This window comes from Nyctereutes procyonoides, unplaced genomic scaffold, assembly GCF_905146905.1.
Source record: "Nyctereutes procyonoides isolate TBG_1078 unplaced genomic scaffold, NYPRO_anot_genome, whole genome shotgun sequence".
Lineage (NCBI taxonomy): Eukaryota > Metazoa > Chordata > Mammalia > Carnivora > Canidae > Nyctereutes > Nyctereutes procyonoides.
In genome coordinates, this window is record NW_026575146.1 from 13824638 (window position 1) to 13847491 (window position 22854).

The 22854-nt window shown below is 38.9% G+C and overlaps 1 protein-coding gene across 2 annotated transcripts in view; it reads left to right on the forward strand.

Moving 5' to 3' along the window:
• Positions 1-9236, forward strand: part of SYNJ2 (synaptojanin 2) — a 101624-nt gene extending 92388 nt beyond the window's left edge. For both annotated transcript variants that reach the window (XM_055310804.1, XM_055310805.1), the window contains 4 exons: positions 1013-1125; positions 2431-2539; positions 4006-4157; positions 5698-9236. In XM_055310804.1, the coding sequence (XP_055166779.1) occupies positions 1013-1125; positions 2431-2539; positions 4006-4157; positions 5698-6435 (1112 nt within the window). In that variant the 3' untranslated portion in view covers positions 6436-9236. The remainder of the gene's footprint in view (positions 1-1012; positions 1126-2430; positions 2540-4005; positions 4158-5697) is intronic.
• Positions 9237-22854: the final 13618 nt, after the last annotated feature.

The window sequence follows — 22854 nt, forward strand, 5'->3', positions numbered from 1 at the left end:
CATCATATTGTGGAAATTTGCAAAAACAGATATAGAAAATGAGATGTTTAAATTCACTTGACTGTCTATAAATAACAATTGTTAACCACGAGACTTCTAGCCTTTTTCTAATTGCATACATCTGTAGCTACACATGGCTATTTAGTTTTTACAAAACTGGTATCCATGCTCTTTGGTCATTTGTCTTTCATCTAATGTCTGTGTCATTAAATATTCCTTTATTTTTTAGATTTTTTTAAAAAGATTTTATTTATTTATTCATGACAAACACAGAGAAAGAGGCAGAGACACAGGCAGAGGGAGAAGCAGGCTCCATGCAGGAGCCCGACAATGGGACTCGATCCCAGGTCTCCAGGATCATGCCCTGGGCTGAAGGCGGCACTAAACAGCTGAGCAACCAGGCTGCCCTAAGTTTATTTATTTTGAGAGAGAAAGAGAATACATGCAAGTGGGGGAAGGGGCAGGGAGAGAAAGTCCCAAGCAGACTCCTCATTGAACGCAAAGCCAATGTGGGGCTCGATCTCATAACCCTGAGATCACGATCTAGCTGAAACCAAGAGTCAAACACTTAGCCAACTGCACTGCCCAAGTGCCCCTAAATGTTCTAAAATATGATTTCTTAATGACTATAAGTATAATTTAATATCACTTATTTCCCTGCTTTGGGATTTTTTAGATTTTGCCTACAAACCACTTTTAAAATTGGCTCCTAATAACAGTAGTGTATTTTAAACCACTTAAAAATAAATTGATTTTTGTATCAGATTTAAACCGCCCCAGGATGTTAGATTAAAGTTTGCATGCAAATAATCCTTCCCAGAGAATAGGCACAAACTGTTTGAGAATCAAAAGAGAAATTTAATATCAACCCTGTGAATGCCCACCTGCCATGCACGGGCTGAGCCCCTAAATGCATCTGTGGTTGGCCTGGCTCTCGGCTGGCTGGGAATTGGCCTCAAAGCAGCCGGTGACTTCACTGAGATTGAGACTCTGCCCTTGTTGGTTTTCCCAGCTGGTTTAATGGTGAAAAAGTCAGCTTCGGACGTGTCCATCTCCTCCGGCACCCACGGGCAGTACTCGATTTTGCAGACGGCAAAGCTTCTGCCGGGAGCACCTCAGCAAGCAGTGAGTTCTTCTGAGTTCAGCCTCAAAGCAAAATGGGCCAGCATTTCAAACCCAAAGGATTGCCCCATGGTTCATCTTCAGCCCCTAAGATTGTGTGGGATTGCCACTTTTTTTTTTTAAGATTTTATTTATTTATTCATGAGAGAGAGAGAGGCAGAGACACAGGCAGAGGGAGAAGCAGGCTCCATGCAGGGAGCCCATCACGGGACTCCATCCTGGGACCCCAGGATCACGCCCTGGGCCCAAGACAGGCACCAAACCGCTGAGCCACCCAGGGATCCCTGGGATTGCCTCTTCTCAGCAAACACAGACTTAAATCTCTTTACCCTCTGCCTGCCTGCCTGCCAGCTCTGTCTCAAACCCAGAACTCAGGAGCAGGTCTTAGAGAGTTTCTACATAGTTGTACAGAGTGTTAGAAAATCCTATTTGGTGAAAAATCCCATGTGTCCCTGCAGGGTGGGACTGCTGGTTTCCAGACTCATCTGCTTCTTTCTGATGCGCACCTTTGACCTTGGTGTGCAGAGCAGTGCTCAACAGAAGGCAAAGTAGGAGAAATTCAGATCAGTCGTCTTGAAAGAAGAGGCTAAAAAGAAGAGGGGTAACAGGCCCTAAATAATTTAGCACGGTTGCGGAACAGTAGTAATAACCACAGTCAGGGAGGCTTGTAGAAGTAGAAAGTTCCAGAGGATGGCAATGAGCCGCTGAGGAAGACGGGAGGTGGTGGTTGGTGGAATGGAGGTGAGAGAGGTGAAGCCAGGGTGCTGGATGGAGGCGAACCATCCCAGGAGGCTGGGGCAGATGTCACGCGTGACAGCAGGAGAAGGGATGACCAGGCCTCAGTGGTTGATGGTAGTGAAGGCAGGTCATCGGTGGCAACCCAGAGGTTTGGGTTCAGAGGTAGAAAGATGAAGAGGTAGAAAAAGCACATTTGAGGAAAAAGTGGGAAGGTGTTTTAATAACTGTTGAGCTGTGGGAAAAGTGGCTTCTGATGAGGCTTTCTGGCTTTTGCCTGATTAATGAAATAGATAGTGATTTATCCACTTTACAAACACCTGTAACCACCCAGTTTGGGAGAGGAGGCTTGTCAGCTCTGAATTATTGCATTCGTCTTCTTGCTCTGAGCGTGCTTCTGGGGAAAGGAGGCTTGAGGGATGCGCTCTGTGTTGGAGTTTGTGTTTAACTGCCGTCTGAAGGAGCGCCGTGCACCTCAGGCTTGCAAGCTGATCAGTAGGCAGGGAGGGCACCAGGTGAGCCTGTTTTCCTGCCTGTGTTAATAATGCCTTTCTTCTTGATTCTGTGCTGAAGCCCAAAGCCAGGATGGGGATAAGTAAACCCTATAATGTCAAGCAGATCAAAACTACCAATGCCCAGGAGGCAGAAGCAGCCATCCGATGTCTCCTAGAAGCCAGAGGAGGTGAGCGTTCTGCTGGGACTTCCCTTCTGGTCTTTTCTATGCATCTTCCTACTAGAAGGGGCCTCGAATGAAAGTAACTTTTTCCCCCCTGCAGGCAGTATTAAATTGGAAACACCCTTTAGCAACACTTAATAAACTTCCACTAAATGTTATAGTCCATTTGAAATTACATATTTAAAATTCAGTAAGTATATAGAAGTAGCCCCAAGATTACCAAGAAGTGCTTTAAGGGAGAGATGGAAATAAACAAAAATGAATTTTAGAAAAGGATAATAATGCTCCAGGCACTAACTCATTTTGCCAGCTCCATAAAAAGAGGTAATTTGGGACACCTCCCTATTTTAGGCACAAAACCTACTTTTGAAATCAGCAGCAAGTATAAATTCTTTACTGTCAGGCAGGGACCTCTTCCTCACCATACTACCTGTTAATTTTTTGGTGCTGTTATTTCACTTAACCCATGTTAATCATATTAATCATAATCACATTCAAAATTGCTGGTGCTAATATTTTTGAGGGGATTTTTTTGTATTGATTTTGTACAAGTATCTCTTTTGGAGAGAAGAGATCATGCCCTCTGAAACACCGTAGCCAATCACTTGCTGTCTATTTGCTTTTAGGCAAGGTATGTAACTTACTTGGAATCCCAAGTAACTTTGAAGGAGGGCATGAATTAAGAGGTCAGGAAACACTGTTGTAGGATAACACTATCATGAGTGGTTTCTGTTTTTATTTAAAAAAATAAAATTGTGTGGCTGAAACCACCCACGTGACCACCAGCTGATAGAAGGATACAATGTAGTGTAATCATATAACAGAATATTATTCAGCCATAAAAAAGAACTACTCCTACATATGCCTTATCACAGATGAACTTTGATAATATTATGCTGAGTAAAAGAAGATAAACACAAAAGGTTATATATTATATAATTCCACTTATTTATTTATTATTTATAGAGAGAGTGGTGGGGAGAGAGTGGGAGATAATCTTTTTTTATAGGATTTTATTTATTCATGAGAGATAAAGAGAGGCAGAGACATAGAGGGAGAAGCAGGCTCCCCACGAGGAGCGTAGTGCGGAACTCAAACCCAGAACTCTGGGATCACACCCTGAGCCAAAGGCAGACACTCAACCCTTGAGCACCCCCTTAGCTGAGATTTTGAGAAATTTCAGATAACCTCCCCAGAGAAATGCACAGACATAAAACTTTGCATATGATGTCTGGGCCTCACCGATCCCCCTTGAAGAGCATCCCTGTTGAGAAGATGAACATGAGATGCTGGGGGCTAAACCTAGCTGGTTGGTCTTGACAGCACTCAGAAGGTTGGGGGTTTTTTTTAGAAAAAAAAGGAAATCCATTGCCTTAGCACGTTACTCCTTAGCGTGTGGACTGTGTAAAGATGAGATCACGCAGCGGATTGCCCTGTCCTGCCCGCTTCAGCCGTACCGCTGTGTGTTTCAGGCACCCCAGGCGAAGCCCTAAACGCCCCGGCCCTGAGGGACCAAGGGCCTTCCAAACCAGAGCCCCCTGCGGGGGCGGCCCCGCTGCTGCCCCGTCGGCCTGCGCCCAGAGTTCCTGCCATCAAGAAGCCAACCTTGCGGAGGACGGGCAAGGTAAGAAGCTGCAGCAGAACCTCTTCCTCCCGAGGTGCTCCTGTGTCTGGCTAGAGGAGGCGCAGACCCGGCCCCATCCTGGAGGAAGTTGCTTGGCCACCGCTTCCTCCTCCACATCCCCGCCACGTCTTTGGCTCTAGCTGGGCAGAAAAAACGGGGGTTTCTCCTTGCGATGAAACAGCTTTGGAGGTATCACGCTTCCTAAATGTTCTATCCGAGCCCCCAAGAGGAGTCACTGTGGGAGGCTCTCCTCCAAGTGCTCCGGAATTCCCCATCTGCGAAACTCCGTGTCATGTGCACAAGGTTTGCCCGTGTGCAGAATTTCACGTGCACTGGAAAAACAACCACCAGTTCCCGGATTAGCGGTGTAGACGCGCCATGGTGTGGACAAGCTCTGGTGCGGCCTCCTCCGATGCTGGGGTTTCGACAGCTTCTCTTGCCACTTTTCTTGCAGATTGTTTTTTGCTCTCCCTCTCAAGCTTCTCAGCCTTGCTTGCTGCTTCAAAGACATGAGTTTGTCAGGACAGTAGCAGCCCAAAGACTGGCACCTATAGAGACATCTGGATCTTCCGTTTGATCTCGGTGTTCTCGTAACGGGACCGTCGGTAATGGCTTGGCTGGCCCTGCAGTGACTGCCGTTTCCCAGCCGTAGGAAGTGTGCGGTGTGGCTTTGGCGCTTGCTCTGTGTTTTCTGCATCCACCTGCCCCACTTGGGGGGCAGACTCGCGTCTGTCTGTCTGCCGCGCCTCCTTGCAAAGCAGACCCCTTTCCTCCTCCTTTTCCCTGTGCCTGCTCCATCTTTTCTTCTAAAAGCCAGGGCAGAAATGGATTTATTTTCCCAGCCGCCGCACAAGAGTTGCGGTGACAGGCTGGTGGAGAAGGGATGGTTTCTGCAGTTTGTTTTCCAAAGAACCCGAGGAAATGCTGAGATGCTGATGCTTTAAGATACTAACGGCTCCCTCAGTACGAAAGCTCCCTTTTGCACCGCGCAGTGGTTTTGTTGATAGTGTTGGGTCGGAACCAAGGAGGTGACATTCCTGGGTGAAATTTGCCGTCTAGTAATTTCAAATATCAACGATTTAAGGAGCACGCTGACCCATCAGGGGTTCAATTAGCTTCATGCCCCAACAACATATGTTCCCCCCTCCCGGCATGGTACACACTGTATTTTCCAAGCTGTGGCCTCCGAGAAGATGGTTTTCAGAGGTTCACTTTTAATATAAGGGAGAGCATAACTGCATTTCCTAAGGTAACAAAGAAAAGACTTGTTTCAGAAAATTCGCTGTGTGGCCCTGATTTTAAAGTTTCTGCTCCTATTTCATTGGACCTACTGGTACTTGATAGACGGGTGTCCCTCCTGCACCCTCTCCTTCCTGCTCACCCTCTCGTACCCCAGATATTCTCAACTCTTGAATTTGCTGGATGTCAGCTTTGACCCATCTCTGCTACCCTGCTGACACTGTCTGGGTGCTGACTCCCACTCCTCCACCCCAGTGCCAGCTTCTGATTGACTTTGGCTCTCTGTCCTGCCTTTCCCTAGCCGGAGTCACCAGAAGGACAGTTTGGGCAACAGACGGTCCATTTCACGATCGGGCCCCCAGAGACCAGCCTTGACACCCCTCCTCTAGCAACCCCTCCTGTTCCCAAGCCGAGGACACTTCAGCCTGGGAAGGGTGCTGAGAGGAAGCCCGCACCAGAAGACGCCCCTCCCATGGCAGGAGCCGCCCTGCCGCCCCCCCTGGAGGTGCCGCCTCCCGCACCCCAGGCCCCCCCGAGGAGGAGGAAGAAATCGGCACCCGCAGCCTTCCACCTGCAGGTGCTGCAGAGCAACAGCCAGCTCCTCCAGGCCTTCACCTGCAGCACCCCAAGCAGCGACTGGCCCCCTGCACACCTGCCCGACCAGAGTGCACTTGTGCCGCCACTTGCCAGCCTCAGTGCTTCCTCTGCCACGAGCCCCGAAACTGAGGGCCCCAGGGAGACCCAGGCAGAGGCAGCCTCCCTTCTGGGTGACTATCAAGATCCCTTCTGGAGCCTTCTCCATCACCCTAGCCTGTTGAAGAATACCTGGCTTTCCAAGAGCTCTGACCCACTGGACTCGGGGGCTCAGGGCCTGGAAAGAGCACACACGGCCCCACTGCACCCACTGCAAGTTGCTGCCTCGCCGGCCTCGGAGCTGCCCCTGGAGCACGGACAGAAAGATTTCACCGGCTGGATGGCAGTCAGTGACAAGGACAAGAGGACCGTGCTGCAGGTGTTTGACCCACTGGCAAAAACATGAGGGGGATGCTTGGACAGCCACTCTCTTGCAGAACGTGTGCCTTCTGCCCTCAGGCATCTCTCGGCCTTCTTGGGGAGAAGCCCCGAGCCTTGGCCTCACCCCACTCCCACTCCATGGAAAGAGACCTCTGTTTAAAGGCACACTGAAAAAAAATTTGTACTTCTGTCACTCTTGTGTAGTTTACAGACATGGTGTCTCTTAGTCAATAGATGATCATTCAGTCACCACCATATGTTTTATTCCAGGCTTGTGCATTTCCGTTTCCTTGCAGGGGCATGAGAAGCCTCTGCTTAGATTCGAGGTATGGATTTGGGGAAAGGGAATCTGGCTGATAATGTCCACGAAATTCTCTCTCTCTCTCGTTGGATTTTTAAATGGTTTTTCAATTTATGTGTGTATGCGGTGTTCTTTTTAGAATTTTGTTTGTATTTTGCAGATTCGGTATCACTTTTTGGTGATCCACCTGAAGGTTGATGTGTAAACTTGAAAGATGGTTGGGACCATTAAGAGCTGTACCTGGCCTACTGTGACACCAGGTTCAAAAACAAAAAAAAGCCAGAGTTGAAAGCAGCAAACAGATCAACCAAATGACTTGACTGTACATTCCCGTGAGCCCTTGTATTTATGTACATGTATAGTAACCTTGGTTTCGTGGGAGATGGTGTCATACACTGTTTTGGTTCTGAAGCATATACTCTTAGCTTAACCGGAGCTTAAGCTGGCTAGAGACTCCTACCTACACCACATCTTAGCTACTGCATGCCCCATAAAATGCTGCAGACTTGAGCCATGGTGTACTAGTTAAACCAGTTTTTATATACTGGCTCTTTCCTATTAAAGGAAACCTCGTGGCTTCTTTCTCCCCTTACATTCCCTACCGAGTATAAGCACAAACCGTGAAAATTCTTACTGGCACGTAATACTGTCCTCATTGTTACATTATGAAGAATATTTAATTTAGCCTGGTCTACCTGGCTCAGGAGGGAAAGTATCACCTGCCTCTGTATATAGGAAATTCCAAGGCAGCAGTTTTGAGTTTGTTTATCTATCTGTTTACTAGGTTTATTTTTTTGTCTATACGTTTTTCTATACATTTGCAACACCACTTCTTGCCTCGTCGGTCCTTTAGAAAGACGTCACCATGTGATTTTACATTTTAAGAATAATGTTGTAAGGCCTAGAATCCATTTGAAGCAGATACTATATTTTTGCCAACAAGAAATTCACTGGTGAAATATTAGTTTGCCACATACCGTACTTAGTTTTTAGTGTCATAGAATCATATAGCAGTGACTCTGTATTATCCGTAATGTGACCAGAGAATTCCTGCACTAAATGCTAATGGTTAGGGTGACAGTCATCATCCTGCCTGGGCAGGATACCACTCTCTTTTTACCTCTGGGATTTCAGAATTATTTCTCATTGCCACTGTCAAGATACACTGCAGATTATTTAAATCTGGCACTCAAAACAAAAAAACCACGTGTATCACATTTCATTTGAAAATGATAAAAAGATATTAGTGACCCACAGGGATGAACATATGTAGTCAACCAGTCTTAAAAAGATGGAGTTGATGGCCTTAGCTGATGAGGATCCTTTCTGTAAGGACTTTATATCCTGTTTACCTCTCTAACAAACACGAGTAAACAACATCATTCTTGAAGAGTTAGCAGAAGAAAGAATGCAAGGTGGGTAAATGGCTTGGAGAAGTTAAATAATTTGCCAGGATTCACATTGCTATTGAGGGTTCAATTGGGAATGGAATCAGAGATTTCATAATTCAAATGTTCTTTCCTCTGTCACTTCTTTTTCCCACCAAAAAGGAAGTGAATTTGAAAGTAGATATGTATAACACAACAGTTGCTTGCAAAGCTGGAAATAGGCCTAATTTTCAGGTTTCTTCTTTGTTCTAGATGCAAATAGCCAACAAATGGGATAGTGAATGGAAGTTTAATTAAGAAAGGTGCTCATCACACAGGTAGCTCTTAAGAATCTGACATTAAGTATTAATACAGAATTGTGTTGACCTCGGAGGGCAGATCACAATAAGAATCCAAAGTAGTTTAACATAAAGAATCGAACAAATATTTGAGTGGGGATGTTCATATTTAGTAAACTCCTAGGCTGGATTTTGAGGTGATCATATGTAAGTTTCACACACCAATATACTCTTTAAAAAGCCGATTGAAATTGCCTTATTTAATTTCTTGATCAGAGCTTTACTGAGCTAGTAAGTTTCCTAGGTTAGCAGCAGAGTTGGTTAAATATTCTGGACAATGAGCAGCTGCCATCCTGGGGATTCCATTTTGTGGGTTTTTTATTTTTGGTTTTTCTTTGTGCCGCCCCCAGACCCCCACCCCACAGGCCTTGCAGTTTCTTTCATTACCATTCTGTAAGACAGGACATACAGTTCACTGGAGAATTTGAGGCACAGAGCTTTACAATTCAACATTGTCTCTAGGACCCCAATTATATTCCCTTTAACAACAAAATCTCCGACTTCTTGCCTATTTTAAAAATTTGTTCCAGTAAATGACTGAAATTAGGACATCTGCTCAAGCAATTCCTGTAAAAGTTAAAAGTTGTTGAATTTCAAGACACGATGGAATTCTCCAGATGTAGAAGTACAAGCAAAGTAATGCATTAAAAATGTTTGCTTTGTAATAATTTTATCAGAAAGCTACAAAAAGTATTTATTGGCTGACTAGCAATTAAAACCCTGTGATGTTTATTTGAAGTGATAATTTGTACTGCAATTGTAAAAAAATGCCTATTAAATATTTTGTCTTTTTTTTTAATTTGGTTTCTTTCTGGATATGAAAGAATATTGGAATACCTTCTCTATCATGCTTTCTATTCTGGATAAAACATGGTTATTAGTTATTCCTCTGAGTTTGGGTTTTGGGTTTTTATAAATGGCAAAAGTGAGGGCCAACATCATCTTGCCGAGGGATAGTTACATAACGTTAAATAACAAACCATTGCTCTTGCTTCCTTTAATTAGTTTTTCTCAAGGGGTATTTCAATTTTATTGGCACTTTCAAATTACAATGGGATTTATATAGCCTTTCTATTTTGTTTTTTTTTTCCTGTTGATTTAAAAAATATTTGTCATTAACTTAAACTTTACACCTTTTTTCTTTTTAATTTTGTTTTCTTAATTCCTTTTTTTTTTAAGATTTTATTTATTCATGAGACACACAGAGAGAGGCAGAGACACAGGCAGAGGGAGAAGCAGGCTCCACGCAGGGAGCCCAACGTGAGACTCCAGGATCACACCCTGAGCCGAAGGCATGCGCTAAACCACTGAGCCACCCAGGGATTCCCCCTTTTCTTAATTTCTTAATTAAAAGTGCTAGATTCCATTATTTTCTCCTGATTATAGCCTTAACTGTGCCCCATGTATTTTAGCATAAAATATTCTCTTTCTCATTACTTTCAAGATTAATTTGCTTTTATTTTCTACTTCATCCAAGGGAGACCAATTTTCTAATAGTTAAGGGTTTATTTGGCATTTAAAAATCGTTTACTACTAATTTTTTGGATTATAACCTGAGAATATGGTCTAGATAAACCTTTTTTTAAAAAAATAAACCTACTTTTAAAAATTGATTAAGGTTTGCTCTATTGGTCAAGTGCAGGATTGATTTTTAAAGTGTGTTCAAGGGATCCCTGGGTGGCGCAGTGGTTTAGCGCCGGTCTTTGGCCCAGGGCGCGATCCTGGAGACCCGGGATCGAATCCCACGTCGGGCTCCCGGTGCATGGAACCTGCTTCTCCCTCTGCCTGTGTCTCTGCCTCTCTCTCTCTCTCTGTGTGACTATCATAAATAAATAAAAATTAAAAAAAAAAAGCTTTCCTTTAAAAAAAAAATAAAGTGTGTTCAATATAGAATAAAAAAATTTTTTTAGTCGTAGGGTACAAAACTGTGTGTGAGAGAGCGCAAGAGTGAGATTTGATGTATCAATTCCGCCTATACCCCAAATGGAACAGGTCTTTCTAATAAGGCAGATTTAGGGAATGGGGTATAAGGTACATAGTTCTCCAATGCAACAGCCTCCCACCTTCCATTATTCTTACCAAAATTCCTCAGGTTTTGGTGAATTAATGCTTCTCAGTTTGTTTAAGTCTTTTGGTCAATATACATGTTGAATAATTGCCTTTACTGATTTTGACTAGTTGAATAGATGCCTCTCTGAGAGATACCCCTGTCCTCATCCTGCCGTTCCAGAGCTGCTACCCCTGAGCAGTCTATTCTGTGCCACTGGATTACTTGTTAATCTCTGTGCCAGTACTACATTGTCTTTTTCTTCTTTTTTTACTAATTTTTCTTAAGTCTTCATTCTATTTAACTTTGGTATCTGGTAAAACAGTCCTCATACCTCATTCTTTTTCTTAAGAGAATATTGGCTATTCTTGATTCTTTGAAATTGCATGTAAATTTTGGAAGCAATTCATCAATTCCATTAAAAAAAAAACCCTTTTGGAATTGTTTAATGGGAATGCATGGAATAGAATAGACCTCTTTACAATATTGACTTTTTAATCTAAGAGCATAATATATTTCTTCATTTAAGGATTTTGTCATTTCACAAAGTTTTAAACATTATTTCTAAATATATATGAAATCAGAGAGAATAGTTTGAACCCTCATATGTCCATCACCAAGATTTAATAGTAATTAATATTTTACTCTGTTTGCTTTATATTTTTCCTTTAAAATACTTTAAAGGAGGAATTCTGCTTTGGTGACATTTGATTCCTATTGTAAATACTTCCAATATGTATCTCTAAATAACACTTTTTAAAAAGATTTATCTAAGAGAGAGAGAGAGCACACAAGCAGGGGGGAGAGGTAGAAGGAAAGGGAGAAGCAGACTCCCTGCTAAGCAGGTAGCCCAATGAGGGGCTTAATCCCAGGACCCTAGGATCATGACCTGACCCAAACGAAGGCAGACACTTAATTGAGCCACCCAGGTGCCCCTCTAAATAACATTTTTATAACCTTAATACTATATCTACAATTCTTACTTTAAATTCATTTGCCTTTTTTTTTGTTGGTACACTTAAATATGAGTTTTTTGTGTATGGACTGCATCAATCTTGTTAAACTCTAAATTCTAACTATTTACTGTATTTTGGTATGCCTACTACACCATCCATATACCATACTGTATCATACCATTATAAGATATGCCATATGTCTGCTATTAAGAAGGTGCTATGGCTTGAATATTTGTGCTGCCTCCAAATTCATATGTTGCAATCTTAACCCCCAGAGATGGTATTAGGAAGGTGAGTATTAGGATGGTGTTAGGAAGTGAGGCCTTTGGGAGGGGCTCAGGTCATGAGGGAGGAGCCTTTGCATTTGTGATCAGACTTCTTATAAAAGAGACCTCACCGAGACCTCTTGCCCTCTCCACATGTGAGGACACAGCATGAAGATGCCAGTTATGAGCTGGGAAAAGGGCTTCCACCAGAATGTGCCCACGTTGGTACCACAATCATGGACATACAGCTTCCAGAACTGTGAGAAATAGGTGTTTATTGTTCATAAGCCACCCCAGTCTGTGGTGTTTTGGTATAGCAGCCCAGACTAAGACCGGCTTCCAACTTAATTATGATTCTTCATTTATTGAAAGATGCAGTCCAATTACAGCGATGTTAAAATAATTTTTAATGTGTCTTAAAACTGATAAAATAAGATCTCTGTATATTCTTTTGCATTTTCTATGTAGAGAAGTGTATCCTCTGCAAACAAGTTATGTTTCTCGCTTTTCCATGCCTGTGCCTTGTATACATTTTTCTTGCCTTATGGAGTTGACTAGAACATTTAATTTAGTACAATGTTAAAAAAAATGTTGGTGACAGGCATTTTCCTCAAATTAATATTTTTGCCATTAAGTATAATGTCTATTGTTTTTTGTTCTTTAGACACCTTCTTTATTAAGCTAAGGAAATTCTCTTCTTGGATCACTAAATTTATCTTTTTCATGAATAGGTGAATTTTATCAGACATGTTTAACATGTATAGAAATTATTATGATTTTTCCCCTTTTAGTTCATTAATATGGTAATTTTATTGATCAATTTTTCAATACCAGACAACCTTGCATTCTTGGTATAAATCCAACTTGGACAGATCATGTTGTCTTTTAAACTATTACTGGATTTAGATTACTGGATTTGTCAATGTTTTTGTCTAGGACTTTTGCAACTATGTTTGTAGTTGAGATTCTCTTTTTTGTACTGTCCTTGTTATCAATTACACTAACCTTTAAGTTGTCCTTGTTATCAGTTACACTAACCTTTAAGTTGGGGACTATGATCTATTAACTGGAAGAATTACATATTGAAATTACTTTCTCCTTACATTTTTGGTAGAGTTCACCAGTAAAGTCAACTGGGTCTATAATTTTTTCATGAGGAGATTTTTTAAAAATCACTGATTCTGTTTCTGTAACAGTCATAGGACTAGTTTTTACTTCACAGCCAAGTTCTCTACATCATGGATAAGTTGGGTAAGTTATATTTTTCTTGGAATTTTTTATTTCATCTAAAATTTAATAATATTGACCTAAAAGTATTCATAATATCCTCTCTTAGTGTTTACATTATAGTGATAAGTCCTTTTGATTTTAATACTGGTGAATTGTGCCTTTTTCTCTTAACTGGTTTCACTAGAGATTTGTCAATTTATTAGCCTTTTCAATGAATCACCTAGTTTTTTTGAGACTCTATTTGTTTTCTATTTAACTGGTTTGTCTTTTTAAATTCCTTCTTTTTTTTAAATTTTATTTTGCTGTTCATTTTTCTAATTTCTTGAGATCTAGCTCATTCAACCATTTGGTCAAATTTGAAAAGAATTCATATTCTCCATCCCTTAGGGACTTCTCTAAACATTTCAGTAGGTCAAGTCTAGAAAGCATGTAGTTCAAATCTTATATTCTCCCCCTTGCTTTTTGGTTTATTCCATCAGTACTAAGAACCGTGTTAATAGCTCCCATAGTGTCTATTCTTGTAGTTTTCTCCATTTTTGCATTATATAATTTTAGGTCAAATACATTTATATACAATTAAAATTCACTATTTTCCTGGTGAATTTAATCTTTTTAAACTATGAAATGGCCCTTTTTTTCTCTAATAATTTTTGTCCTAAAGTATGTTTTACCTGATATAGTTACATCATCTTCCTTTTGGTATTTGCATGACATGCTTTTTTCCATCTTTTAAATTTTGAACCTCTCTGTGCCCTCATGCTTCAGATGGGCCTATTATAAATAGCATACAATAGAATGTTTTCTTAGCTAGCCTGACATATTTATCTTTTAACTGTAATATTCTGTCCATTTACATTTAACATAATTGTTACATTTGGGTTTAAATTTTACCATGTTGTCTATACTTTTTCTGTGTACTATCTGTTCTTTGTTTCTTTTCCTCTCCTTCTATGCCTTTGTTTGGATTTTTATCATGCCTTTTTTTCTTCTAATATATGTGATTGTATCCTATTTTTATTGGTTATCTTAAAAACTACAACATGAGGGGATCCCTGGGTGGCTTAGCTGTTTAGCACACCTGCCTTTGGCCCAGGGCACGATTCTGGAGTCCTGGGATCAAGTCCTGTGTCGGGCTCCCTGCATGGAGCCTCCTTCTCCCTCTGCCTGTGTCTCTGTCTCTCTCTCTGTTATGTCTATCATGAACAAATAAATAAAATATTTTTTAAAAAATTATCTTAAAAAACTACAACATGGGCCATTAAAATCTCCAAGTCTAATGTTAACTATTACTTTACCTTCCTCTTGAATAAGGCAGTAACTTTTGGAACACATTAACTCCATATATAACATTGCAAATATAGTTGCTGTGTATTTTAATTTTACCTCCTTTAACACCCACTCAGGTCATTATTATTGTTTTGTACAATTTTTATTTAGTTTATTCAAATAGTTGCCTCTTTTCTCACTCTGCATCTCTTCTTGAATCTTAGCACCTCTGCCTGAATCATTTTTCTATCTGAAGTACATCCTTTAAATTTCCATTACTGAAAGTCTGTTGGTGGTAAACTTTTAATATATATGAAATATCCATTTCATCTTAATATGTTCAATGTCTTATCACTTTTACTGAATGTATAATTCTAGAGTGGGAGTGGTTTTCTTTCAGCACACTGACAATACCATTGCAATGTTTTCTGGCTTCCACTGACTAATGACTTAGCAATCTTAAATGTTATTCCTTTAAACTTTTTTCCTCTTGTCTTGGACTTTCTGCAGTTCTTTGTGCTGTTTATAGATGAGACTATTTTTATTTGCTCTACTTTGGATTTGTTAAACTTCTGGAATCTGGGTTGGGTCCTTCATCAGTTCTGGAAACTTTTCAACCATTCTCTCTTCAAATACTGCCTCTGGGACATTCTTTTCCTCCTTTTTCTGGGACTCTAACAAAACTATGATGGAATTTGTTATCTTTTAATTTGCCTATATCCTTAGCTTCTCTGTATTTTCCATCTTTTGTTCCTGCTGAATTCTGGATAATTTTTCTGACCTCTCTTCCAGTTCACTAATTTTCTTTTGTTGTATCTAATGTAATTTTAGCTTTCCTTTTTAGAGGCTGTCTGGTACTTTATAAAATTTAAGACATTATATAGTTTCCTATTTCTAGAAAAATTTCAACCTTGTATTCATAAGAATAATATCAAGGATAGTTATTTTTTTAAGATTTTACTTATTCATGAGAGAGAGAGAGGCAGAGACACAGGCAGAGGGAGAAGCAGGCTCCATGCAGAGAGCCCGACATGGGATTCGATCCCGGGTCTCCAGGATCAGGCCCTGGGCTGAAGGCAGTGCTAAACCGCTGAGCCACCCAGGCTGCCCCAAAGATAGTTACTTTATTAGCTCTAGCTGATCATTCCAATATTTCAAAAGTTTCTGGAGAGAGTGTTTTTCTATTTGTTCCCATTTGTGGTATCTTATTTCCTTGTATGCCAGTGATCTTTGCTTACTGATTATGCCATTTGGAAAAGTATTTGTAGGAGTGATTTAAGGGCTGGTGTGAATGTGTCTTTCTCCTTTCTCCCAGACAATACCAGCCCAATTTCTTGATTCAAATTGTAGGTTTGCAAATCCCTGGACCACTCAAGATTCATGAACACAGGATGTTTACTTCCAGGTCACCCTTATTTCATGTAATAGCCCTTTGCAGTTCCAGCTTAATGAATGTGTTGGATTATCAGACTCCTAATCTTTGACTTCTATCACCTTTGCCTTGCAGATTTGTCAAAACCACAGCTCAATCTCTGTTGTTTGTTTGGGCTCTACAAATGACCACAGAGTGGTCTGCTTAACCAAGATGCCCAGTTAAGGAGAGCAAAAGGGATCAGAAATACAATCCCTGCTCTATGTCACAAGCCAAGTGCTGGAGGAAGAGGTGTCTTTTAAAAATTATCTGGCCACAAGGAACCTTTTTTGTAATTACCTGGGCAGAGGGGCTGCCAGATATCCCAGTGGCATCCTTGCCTCAACCAAAAGTAGTTTCAACTGCTTGTTTCCTCTCTGGTTTCTTGCCTCTTCCTACATTTTTGTCAATAATTTTTTTGTTAGCACTTTGATCAGTTAAAAACATTTCATAGAGATTTATTGGTTGTCCTCACTGGGAGCTGGTTCCAAATTATCTAGCCTATTACTGAAAGAAGTTTATAGTTAATTTTTAAGATTACTTTTTCACTGATAATTTAGCTTTGTTCTTCTAAGATATACTCTAGCTTATGTATGCTGCAATAACTTGACTAATAGTGGCTATGATTTGAATTTTGACTTCTATAAAGCCTCTTGTTCAGAATTGTGTATCAAAATAATAAATACTTAAAAATTAAGCATTACAGAAAAATATAAAAAGCTAAAAATTCTCCCAAAATATATCCAGAAATAATTATCATTATTATTCTAGAAAATTTTCTATGTACAGTAATATCAGATTAATTTTATAAATATTTTATTTATTTATTCATGAGACACAGAGAGAGGCACAGACAGAGACCAAGGGAGAAGCAGGCTCCACGCAGGGAGCCCAATGCGGGACTCGATCCCGGCACTCCAGGATCAGACCCTGAGCTGAAGGCAGACGCTCAACCACTGAGCCACCCAGGCATCCCAATCAGATTAATATTTTAACATCACATTATATGTCATTGTATAGTAAGTAATAAACTTAATTTACTTGAAATTAACCTAAGAGGATCAAACTACAAGAGCTTATTAACAATATTTCCTGAGTTCCTTAGGCTTAAGCATGTTGCTCCATTACCTCTATAACCATTTCAAGGGCAATTTAGTCCTTGAGTACACAATTCTTTCCAACCTTGCTGTTTTCTAACATGGTTGTTTTTTTTTTTTTTTTTTTTTGTCTTTAGGATATTTGTTTGCAGTTTAACGTGCAGTATTTTCATCCATTTTTTCTTCATAATCCTGAATTTAAACAATACGCAGATTTATCAGAAGATAAATGGGTCCCTATTGCCTGAGTTTATGTTGGCAATGTACATCATAAGCTTGTAGGGCATGTAAATTTGCTTTTATAGTTAGATAATGCCTTTTTAACTATTCTAATTGTCTTATTTTCCTTCTGTATCTATTGTGGTTCTGCATCCATCAAGCCATCACTCTATTAAGAGGATTTTCATCCATTTCTCTTTCATCCATGTTAAAGATAACATGGTATCTCTTCTGTAATTGCATTGATTTGGTTTTCATTTTATTTCCATATCTCTACCTTTTTTCCCTGGATGTCACTTTTTGCTGCTGTACAGGGATTATGTTTCCTTTTAGAATTGAACCTTCAGCTATCTTTATATACTTGCTTGTTTTGGTTCATTATGTTTGTCATGTAATTTCTTTTCATCTTAGGCATAATAAACTTCATCTAGATACATTTGATCTAATAAATGGAGGGTGAACTCTTCTGAAAAACCCTCCCTCCTTATCTTGGCCATCCATGTTTGACATTACCATTCATTCTCTCCTTTATTTGAAGGTGAGAAGGGGCAAGTGTTGCCCTGACAACACAGCTGGGGTGAGTCCTATACTATCTTTGTTAGAAGATCTCACCTCTTGTCCTTCTTTTGAGGGTTTGTTACTATACTAGGGTCTACTTCATTTAGAGTGACTATACCTTATTTCCATGAGGGCTTCAGAAAATAGCCTATTTTGGTTTTTGAGTATTTTAACATCTTCAATGATAGATGAGGTTTCCAAGCTCAAGGCTTTTTAACTTTGCTTTAGCACCTTGTTCCCTCTCTTTTTCCACAAAATACAGAACTATCATCAAAATTCTCAAGATTGTATTGATTAACCTTCTTCCTTAGTATCACTTATTTTTCTTAATCACTGGTTTTCAGTTCTTTCATTTTTTTGTTTGCTGAAGTATTTTTTCCTACTTCCCCTTTTTTCCGTCTTATTTTCTCCCTTCAGTTAGGTATTGAGGGAGAGAAATTCTAAAATCAGCTTGAAAGTCCTAGACTATTAGTTGTTGTGACTGTCAGTTTTAAAGTTAATGATGTGTGAAATATTTTATGAAGATATTGCAACAAATATGCATAGATTTTAAAATCAAAACCATATTTAACCTTTGCCCTCAATGGTTTTGAGACTTGGCACCAGTTTTATGATTACTTTAACGCTTTGTTTTCCTATCTCTAAAATATGGCTAATAAAGCTATTTTATATAAAATCACCAAAAAGTGGTACACCCAAAAGTCTAGTTACCATCCAACCACCCTACAATTTACCCCTTTCATCCACTCACCCCTCTAGAAACCCCCTCTGGAAACTACCAACTGTTTTCTGTATGTGAGTTTGTTTTCTTTTTTTTTTTTATATTTCACATACAAATGAAATCACAAAGTATTTGTCTTTCTTCTCCTCACTCATTTCACTTAGTCTAATACCCACTAGGTCTATTCATGTTTTCGCAAATGGCAAGATTTCATTCTTTTTTATGGCCAAGAAGTATTCCAGTGTATATATATATGTGTTTGTGTGTACACATCTTCTCTATCCATTCATCTGTCACTGGATATTGGTTGTTTCTATATATTGGCTATTGTAAATAAGGTTGCAGTGAACATAAAGGTACGCATATCTTTTTGAATTAGTGTTATCTCATTCTTCAGATAAATACCCAGTAGTGGAGTAGCTGGATCATACATTAGTTCAATTCTTAAGTTTTTGAGGAATCTCCATACTGTTTACCATACTGGCTGCACCAATTTACAATCCTACCAGCAATGTACAAGTATTCCTTTCCTTCCATATCCTCTCCAACACCTGTTATTTGTCTTTTTTTTTTAACTTTATTAAAGTGATCTCTACACCCAACACAAGGCTTGAACTTACAACCCAAGATCAAGAGTTGCATGCTCTTCTGACTGAGCCAGCCAGGCACCCCATCTTTTTGGTAATAGCCACTCTTATAGATATGAGGTGATAATCTAATTGTGATTTTGATTTGCATTTCCCTAATAATTAGTTATGTTGGAACATTTTTTCATGTGCCTATGGTCCATTTGTATGTCTTCTTTAGAAAAATGTTCAGATCCTTTGCCCATTTTTAAATTGGTTTGTTTTGTTGTTGAGTTGTATGGTTACTTTGGATATTGACCCCTATCAGATGTATGGCTACAATTATCATCTCCTATTCAGTAAGTTGCCTTTTCATTTTGGGATTGCTTTGGCTAGTCAGGATCTTTTATGGTAATTTTAGATTTTTTTTCTAGTTCTGTGAAATATGCCATTGGAATTTTGATAGGAAATGGATTAAATCTACCTCATATTCTTATGTAAAGCAACACTTGGTATACAAGAACTCAGTAAATGTTCACTGAATTACAGTTCTATTTTATTAAAATGAGAAGCCAACTAGGAAGTTACTATATTCCAGGCCAAAAGTGAAAACCTAAACTGAAGACTGTGCCAGTAGAAATGGAAAAGGATTCTGGTATTTTTTGAGACTAGACACCTTTTGGTAGTTAATCATATATGGGAAAGAAGGGTCAAAACAACTGAAAAGAGTCCTGTTTGAAGGAATATAATGAATTGTCTGAAATAGAAGAAATGGACTTGAGGATAAACAGAATATGCAATTCTTAGGCTTTCAAATGTTTAAAATTCTTTTAATAAAATTAATTTCAGCTTTATTGAGATATAGTTGATGTATAAAACTAAAAGTATACTTGTGATCTGATATAAATACATGTGAAAGGATTTTCCCCATCTAGTTAACACATTTATCACCTCATATATCATTTGTATGTGTATGTGAGAATATTGAAATTTAACTCATAGCAAATTTGAATTATATATTACAGTGTTGTCAATTATAGTCACTGTTTTACAGTAGATCCTCAGACCTTATTCACCTTATAGCTGGAAGTATGTATATTTTTTTAATAGCTGAAAGTTTGTACCCTTTATCAACCTCTTCCTATTTCCTCCTTTAGCCCCTGGCAAACCACTTTTCTACTGTTTCTGAGTTTTACTTTTTTCTTTCTTTTCTTTTCTTTCTTTTTTTCTTTTTCTTTTTTCTTTCTTTTCTTTCTTCTTTCTTTCTTTCTTTTTCTTTTTTTTTTTTTTTAAAGATCCACATTTAAGTGATACCATAGGCCATTTGTCTTTTCCTGGCTGGCTTACTTCACTTAGCATAATGCCCTCAAGTTCCACCCATGTTGTCACAAATGGCAGGATTTCCTCTTTTCTTATGGCTGAATAATATTCCATCATATGTATATACCAAATCTTTATTCATATGTTAATAGACACTTTAGTTGTCTCCTTATCCTAACTATTGTGAGTAATGCTGTAATAAACATGGGAGTACAGATACCTCTTCAATATCCTGTTTTCATTTCCTTTGGATATTTACACAGAAATGAGATTGCTGGGTCATATGGTAGTTTTCTTTTCAGTGGCCACATAATTTACATTCCAGCCAACAGTGCACAAGTGTTCCATTTCCTCTACATCCTTGCCAACGCTTGTTATCTCTCATCTCTTCAGTTTAACCATCCTATAATCATGAAAGGATATTTGATTGTGGTTTTTATTTGATTTGAGCTGATGACTAATGATATTGAGCACCTTTTCATATACCTGTCAGTCATTCATATGTTTTCCTTGGAAAAATACCCATTTTAAAGTCAAATTGATATTTACTATTAAGTTACATGCATTCTTTATATATTTTAGATATTAACTCCATATCAAGTTTATGATTTGCAAATATTTCCTCCCATTCCGTAGGCTGCCTTTTCATTTAGTTGATGGTTCCTTTGCTGTGCAGAAGCCTTTTGGTTTAATGTGCCAGTTGGTTTTTGTTTTGCTTTTTTTTGCCTTTGTTTTTGGCATCAAATCCAAAAAATCATTGCCAAGACTAATGTTAAGATGTTTATCAGCTATATTTCCTTCTAGGAGTTTTATGGTTTAAGGTCTTACATTCAAGTCTTTATTTTGAGTTGATTTTTGTGTATGGTGTAGATAATGGTTCAGTTCCATTCTTTTGCATGTGGCTGTCCAATTTTCCCATCACTCATTGGAGACTATCCTTTCCCAACAATATATTCCTGGCTTCTTTTCCATAAATTGACCATATATGTACAGCTTTATTTTTGGGCTCCCTATTCTATTCATTATCTATTGTCTTTTTATCCCAATATCATGCTGTTTTGGTTACTACAGCTTTGTAACATAGTTTGAAATCAGGAAGTGTGCTGCCTTGTTTCTTTTTCTCAAAATTGCTTTTGCTCTTTGGGGTCTTTTCTAGTTCCACAAGAATTTTAGGATTGTTTCTTCTAGTTCTGAGGGGGAAAATGCTATTTGAATTTTGATGGGGACCGCACTGAAACTGTAGGTTGCTTTGGATAGTAAGGACATTTTAATAATACTAAGTCTTCCAGCACATAAGCATGGAATATCTTTCATTTATTGTGTCTATTTCTTCCATCAATGTCCTACAGTTTTTAGTGTACAGATCTTTCACCTCCTTGTTTAAATTTAGTCCTTAGTTATTTTTTGATGCAATTGTGAATGGGATTGTTTTCTTAAATTCTAATAGTTTATTAATGTATAGAAACCTGATTTTTTTTGTATATTGATTTTGTATCCTGCAACTTTACTGAATTAATTTATAAGTTTTTTTGGTAAAGTCCTTAGAGTTTTCTAAATAAAATGTTGTCTGCCAATAGAAACAGTTTTACTTCTTCCTTTACAATTCGGATTACTTTTTTCTTGCCTAAGCACTCTGGTTAGGCCATCCAATCCTATGCTGAATAAAAAGTGGCAAGAAAAAGTGGCAAGAGTGTGGGCACTCTTGTTCCTGATCTTAGAGGAAATGATTTCAGCTTTTCACGATGTTAGCTTTGGGGTTGTCATATTAAGGTGAGGTATGTTCCCTCTATAGCCACATTGTTGAGAGTTTTTATCATGAATTGTCAAATTTTTTGAATGCTTTTTCTTCACTTTGTCAGTGTGGTATACCACATTGATTGATTTGCAGATGTTGAACCATCTCAAATCCTTGGAATAAATTCCGCTTGATCATGGTGTATGATCTTTCTATTGTACTGTTGAATTCAGTTGGCTAATATATTTTGCAGAGCATTTTTACATCTATTTCATCAGGGATGTGGTTCTTGTCAGGTTTTACTTCAGGGTAATGCTGGCCTCATGAATTTGGAAGTATTCCCTCTTTTACTTTTTGGAGAGTTTGAGAGGGATTAGTATTAATTCTTCTTTAAATATTTGGTAGATTCATCAAAGAAATGATCTGGTCCAGGACTTTTCTTTATTGGATTTTTTTTTTTGACTACTGATTCAATCTCCTTACTAGTAATTGGACTGTGCAGATTTTCTATTCCTTCACAATTCAGTTATGGTAGATTATATGTCTAGGATTTTATCTGTTTCTTCTGGGTTGTCCACTTTATTCATAAATATTGTTCCTATTAGTCTCATGATTCTCAGTATTTGTGTTGTTAGTTGTAATGTCTTTCACTCTTTTTTTTTAAATTCCAAAAAAGGCTTTATTACTTAGAGGGGAGGGGTTCAGTCCTTCTTGGCTGCCACTTTTCTCATAGTTTCCAGGATGTTGCTCAGCTCCTGTCTCTTCTTGGCATGGATGTATGTTCCCACCCTTTTCTTGATGAACCTGAGGGCCCATTTGTCCTTGAGACTGAGCAGCTCCGTAGTATGTAGTGATGCCACACACTTCTCAGATGTTCCACATGAACTTGGTGTGTGCCTGTAGCAGTGGTTGTGTCTCAGCTTGCTCACATTCACTTTGTGGAGCTTGTTGAGGCTGTAAGGTAGCACAGAGCCATGGCTGCTGCTCTTCAATAGAGGGCTATTCAAGGGCCTCCTCTTTCATTT